The 6,964-nt window shown below is 30.1% G+C and overlaps 1 protein-coding gene across 1 annotated transcript; it reads left to right on the plus strand.

Moving 5' to 3' along the window:
* Positions 1 to 2,911: 2,911 nt before the first annotated feature.
* HELRODRAFT_171144 (hypothetical protein) lies at positions 2,912 to 4,473 on the plus strand (the record flags this gene model as incomplete). Its single annotated transcript, XM_009017891.1, has 3 exons — positions 2,912 to 3,179; positions 3,455 to 3,726; positions 4,345 to 4,473. The coding sequence occupies 3 exons, from the start codon at positions 2,912 to 2,914 to the stop codon at positions 4,471 to 4,473; spliced, it is 669 nt and encodes a 222-aa protein (XP_009016139.1).
* Positions 4,474 to 6,964: the final 2,491 nt, after the last annotated feature.

Genomic DNA, 6,964 nt, shown 5'->3' on the forward strand with positions numbered 1-6,964 from the left:
ATAAAGTCTACAATTTTATGTGTGAAAAAAATTGTCGTGTCATTAGGGACCTACCGAAGGGGGACAAGAGGGCTGGAGCCCCTCAATAGAATATTTAGTTAGAGTTGAAGATAAAGTTAACGTAATCTTTGAAAGTTGAGTTTTTTTTTTATTAGTTTTTATTATTGCAGCTCTTTCATACGCAGAACCACTTACAATGTTATAGATATATTATGTTATCTATATATCTTTTATGTTCTTCTTTTCTTCATCTATTGATTTGAAGCAGCCATCTTTTGCCACAAAGGCTGTTTATCCTTTTCACACGACGTACACATGTATTTATGTGCACGCGCAAGCACCGCATCATATACGCTGAGTATATGATAGTCATTGAGATGTTTGACTCGGCGAGCATTTGAACCACGGAGCCATCTCGCCAGCCAGCTTGCGACAACTTACGTCGTCTACCCATTTACCAACCTCGAAAGGATGGACGGCTGGGTTGACCGTTGACCGAGTTAAAAACGTTTCCAACTTTCTCACCACAGTGGCAAAATTCTGATTATTTTCATGGTCAAAGGTCAAGGGTCGCCAGCTTTTAAAAGATTCTAAACCGTGAAGAGTGCAACTATGTATTTATATCAAATTTTTTGAAAACTTTAACTAACGATTAAAAAACGATCTTGTATGATTACGATGAACCCTCACAGATACAAGCAGCGAGTCAACGTCATTAACATCCTGCTTGCCTGACTGACTGATACGTGGCGTTTTTTTTAGTAAGTTTCAACGTTTGATTAACAACACTCAGGTATAGCCTTATAACGAAAATCATAATAGATGAACGTGTGTGTGTGTGTGTGTGTGTGTGTGTGTGTGTGTGTGTGTGTGTGTGTGCGCGCGCGAATGGGGTGCAAGAATATCATTGTGTATCATTGCTACAGTACGTTGCATTTCATATTCGATCATGGATTTACGCGAGTAAGAATTTAAGCAGACGACGCCTGCAATGTTGTTTATTTTTAACTAGTTGACTGCATTTCAAGATTCATATATATATATGTGTGTGTGTGTGTGTGTGTGTTTGTTTGTGCGTGCGTGTGTGTGTTTATAGTTGTATAGGTACACTGATATAATTATGTGTAATCGATATATGTAATTGTTGCAACTGATGCTTCCCACCTTAAAGATATTTAATTTGATTTGTTACGAACCCATCCTCACAGCCATCACTGAACATTGCATACATTTTGTCCATGGAAGCTTCATCAAGCTATTCAGTACAACCATACTCCATCAGAGGATATAATTTTCGAAAATATCAGCATTGAATTATAATTTAGTTATAATTATAGCTTAGTTATAATTACATTTTAGTTATAATTATAATTTAGTTATAATTATAATTAAGTTATAATTATAATTTAGTTATGATTATAATTTAGTTATAATTATAGCTTAGTTATAATTATAGTTTAGTTATAATTATAATTTAGTTATAATTACATTTTAGTTATAACTATAGTTTAGTTATAATTATAACTTAATCATTATTATAAGAAGCCATGGAGAACGACAGAGTGGTGACGGTGTCACCAAAGGCCAGAGGTTTGAATACTTTGACGTTGATTTTAGCGGCTAGCGGTGTGTCTGGAGCAGTTTCTGTGAGCGTTGTACTTGCTGTTGTCTACACAGGTTCGTCGTATATGTTGAAAAGTTTTTTTCTAATTTATTTAATTAATTTAAACTAATTTATTTAGAATTATTTCAAACTTCAACTCTGGACATTTTCTAGTATTATTTATCGATGATAATTTTATTAAATTATAAATTTGTTTCTATCTACCAAATCCAAATTTAAAAGTTAACATTAAGCTTAATTAACTGTGCAAAATGTGGTTCTAGATTATGGGAGAGAATGATAAAAGACAGACGTGTAGCGTTATAAAATCTATTTTTATTTGAAGTTACTAACAAAAATTATCATTTTTTAAACAAATTAATTTAAAAAAGTACTTTTTCTTTAATTTAATTTAATTTAATTTAATTTAAAAAATAATTTTCATTTATTTTCCATACAACGTTGTCTCAACTCCCAGCATTGAATCACTGAATCATACATTATAATTATTATTCATTTCACAATTTTTATAAACGGCCAACAATTTTCTAAAAGTTATTACGTTAATTAAATTAAATTTATTACATTATTATTATATTAAAATATAATTATATTATATTATTATTATATTATATTATTATTATATCATATTATTCCAGCATAGTTTTCAACGTACAATTTAAAAAAACTTCCACTTCCTAACCCTAACCCTAGTAAGTTCCTCAACGAATTCATCCACAATTTACCCTACCCAGTCACTGACGTCATCACAGGGTTACAATAATATTTTTTTTTATATGAAGAATTTTTTTTAAAAATTCATATCTTATAATAAGTTCGTTTAAAATTTTATTCAAAAGTTTGAATTCTTTATTGGATCTGTTGAAAGTAAATACGGAACGCACAACACGATAAGGCATTGAAACATTTATTTATTTATTTATTCAACAGTAATTAATTCATTTATTATTATTAATATAAATATTATTATTATTATTGAATTAACTAAAAAGTATGCCCCAAAAACATTTTTGTAGTTACTGACAAAAATTTTTTGTAAAAAAATATCAATAAATACAAAAATACAATAAAAAAGCGACCGGCTCGTGTGTTTACACACACACACACACACCACACATACACACCACACACACCACATACACACACACACGCGTGCGTGCACACACACGATCACAGTGTAAATACATATCATTGTAATACAAAAATATCGTTGTTAAGCGATTTTTTGTGTTTGAGCGTTATTAAAGTAAATTAATTTTTACAATTTGAAATGATTTTTCTTAAGAAATGGCAACTTCAACGCTTATCAACGTAACAACTGCAACAACTATCTTATCAGCAGCCACAACCACAATTTTAGCAGCTACAACCACAACTTCAGCAACTACAACCACAACTTCAGAAGCTACAACCACAACTTCAGCAGCTACTACCACAACATCAGCAGCTACAACCACAACTTTAGCAGCTACTACCACAACTTCAGCAGCTACAACCACAACTTCAGCAGCTACAACCACAACATCAGCATCTACTACCACAACTACCTTACCAGGTATGTTACCGATTATACTAAAATACAACAAAAACTTAACTTATATTTTTTTTCTAATTTCAATTTTTCGACAGCTTCAACGTCAACCACTGTAACTACGGCCGTAACGACAACTGAATGTACGCTCTTTTCGTAACATTAATTAATTATTCAATTAATCAATCAATTAATTAATTTAATTAAGTTTATGTCCCATTACAATTAAGTTATTTCACCAATTTTATTGATTAATTAATTATTTTAAACTTATTTTTTTCAAAATCTCTCCTCGATAGCTGCTTGCTTACCGCGTGACACCACTGATCAGTACGTTGGCCTGTGCGAAAATTGTCGAGATCCACCGGAGTATGAAGACTTCGAAATGAAGTATCTCACGTTCCCAGAAAAACATGCCGTGTACACTTTTTCTAACAAAAACAACACCGTTGCTCGTTTGGTTAACTTCTACATGGCTATAGAGGCCCTCAGTCTAAGCATACATGTTGGTTTTCCATCCGGAAATATGACCTATGAAAAAAACTTTAGTGAACCATTACATAATGATAAGGTTTGTTAAGTTTGTTGAACAAATTTGAATAGCATTGCAATTTTTCAGTTTTACTGTAGGTTACTTTTTTACATTTCTTCTTTTAATTAGAATCTTGGAATTTTATAACAATTGTGTAGAACAACGGAAGGCAAAAACCTCCACAAGCCAAGCTATTTTATGCTGCCCGCCAGCGTACCACGTAACTCATATAAGAGAGTTTTTGAATTGCATTTTGTAGAACCATTACATTTCCATTAGGGACCTAGATTTTAAGGAAGTTTACGTGAAGATTATTGTGAAATTGTCATTTTATTACATTTCCTTCGTCTGAGTTCATTGCTGTCAAATTTGTTTCAATATATTTTTCTACTTTTGAGCCCAAACGTTTTAGCTAACAAACATTTTTCCGTTTAAATAAGGCTCACTTCAAAAGCTGCCCTGGATTGATTGCAATCCGAGTGCATAAGCATTGAGCAAATGATTTGCCTCTGCACATTGAAAAAATTCAGAAGTACAACTGCATTCATTCGAAATCTACCTAACCTACGTGCCCAATTTTTTTTATTAAATTTGACGATTGACTGAGAAATTTATTAAAGTAGGACAACTGGTGAGTTAGTGAATATACTTTAACAGGATGTGATAGACGTCTACGTTAGCAACGGGACGTACAGCTTCAGTTTAATTCGACTTGATCTCTTTGGTCCGAGCAAGCCTTTCTATTCAGGCGCTACGATTGCTTTTGTGACCATCGAAACCTGCTGAATGACCAGTTCTGAGGTAGGGAAATATTAACGAGACATTGATTGAGACATTATTTAGCCAGGATATTAATGCTCATACTAGTTGTTGTTTAGCTTGGTTCTTGTTTTTTACGCTGAATACATTTTTTAAGTTTTTTTCGTTTTTTGTCATTTTTTTTATATTAGAAATAATATTATTCTGAATAAAATTTAAAACTTCAAAGTTATATGCGTGCAACAAGAAATCTATTGTCATTAGATATTCTTGTTCGTAAAATTAAGATAAGAATTTTTTAAAAAATTAAAATTGTCTTGTTAAATTTTACTGCATATCTGATTTTGTAAAAATTTGCACAAAAAATTAAATTGCTCATTGTTTGTTGAATTTTTTCAAAGTTACACTTGATTTATAATTTTGATGGCATTTAAAACTTCTGACTAATCAATCAATGATTTTAATTAGTGGTGTAAATTGTTGAATTAATTGAAAACAAATTTGTAATACATTTTTTGTCAGTTCACTTTTTTGTTCACAACTCAACTTCTTCTTGTTGTCTCTTTTTTTTATAACTTTTAATTATGAACTCTCCATTGCTAATACAAGCCGAAAATTTTGTACAGAAAACATTATCTGTTAATAACTGTAAAGACTTGATACGTTCAAATATTTTTTGTAATAAAAGAATTAAAAATTTATTTTTTGGTCTTATTATTTAGTAAATTATTAATAAAATATTAATAATAACATCTCTCCTCTGTTACATCGGTGAAGATATAACACGCAAGTAACTAAGTAACATCAACATAGTTGAGTGCAGTTATTGGCGTTGCATGTACAAGCGTTATGTATGATGACTTGAATTGTAATGGCATGAAACTTTAGCCTTTAATGGCATGAACCTTTAACCTTTAATGAACCATGAACCTTTAACCTTTAATAGCATGAAACTTCAACCTTTAACCTTTACTAGAATGAATCATATCAATGTGTAAGAAGATTTTGTAACAGTTTATTCAACAGTATGTATATATGCATATGTCTTGTATGCGGATAATAACGCTATGCAAACATGAGTAAAAATAAATCATTACAATGGAGGTATGCCTAAATCAAATTATATATATATATATATATATATATATATATATATAAATAACAGGTACGTATATTTCTTTCTTTCTTTCTTTCTTTCTTTCCCTCTCTCTATCTTTCTCTATCTATTTAATATATGAGTAGGCTATATTTATTTTCAAACTTTCCTTTCAGAAATGCTAACATAGGTATATACTATATATAGTATTGATACACAACCCTAACAGACAATCAATCTACATAGCTAGTCAACCACTATGAATAGGTATATACTATATATAGTATTGATACACAACCCTAACAGACAATCAATCTACATAGCTAGTCAACCACTATGAATGATTGAATGAGCTAGGTAGTAGCTACTAACTTAATGATGTTACTGATTTCGCTTTTATTTACATTCAGATTGTAACATCAGATAAGACAGCGTATACACATACACACACACATCTGTAGAGACAATTTATTAAGCTTTGTTGTTTATATTTTGTTTCAATTGTAACACGTTAATACGTAAATAGATAATATATATATATATATATATATATAAATCATTCATTCAATATATATATATATATATATATATATATATATAAATCATTCATTCAATATATATATATATATATATATATATATATATATATGTATGTATATATTGATTTCAACGTACCAAAACACACACACACACACACGCACACCACACACACACACGCACACAGACACATACGTACACACACACAAATACACACGCCAACATATGTAAAACCCAAAAGATGTTTATATACAGTTTAAAACGTTATCTAAAACAACCACAACGCTACAACGAGAATATTTTCTACATGTAAAGACGATAAAACATTGATTGATTGATTATTTACAATGAATTGGCCAAATGTGTGTTTGAGGTTGTGTTTCTAGTTTTTATTATCATTTCAATGCGTTATCTTCACGTATTATTGATTGCAATCAATAACAGTTGGGCAGCAGCATTGTGTAACATTCTGCGAGACAAATCAAATCTTTCACCAATAGTCTGATTTCACACACGATGAATAAACTTTATTTAAAAAAAAAACAAAACTCTCTTTTAGTAAAGTTACACACTATTTTTATTATTTGAATAATTATATAGCGCTTTTTTAAACAAAATTTTTCAAAAGCGCTCTACGTCGAAATCAATTTAATCAAGACAATCTTCTTTTCATTCATTCATTCATTCGTCCGTTCGTTTCGTTCGTTCGTTCATTCATTCATTCACTCACTCATATATATATATATATATATATATATATATATATATATATATATATATATTTATATATATATATATATTTTGGTAACAGACTGTTGTTAACGCAACTTTTCAAAAATTCAACACTACTTTCAACATTGTTGCAACTTTTTTATATTTCTTTTG

This window comes from Helobdella robusta (assembly GCF_000326865.2).
Source record: "Helobdella robusta unplaced genomic scaffold HELROscaffold_20, whole genome shotgun sequence".
Lineage (NCBI taxonomy): Eukaryota > Metazoa > Annelida > Clitellata > Rhynchobdellida > Glossiphoniidae > Helobdella > Helobdella robusta.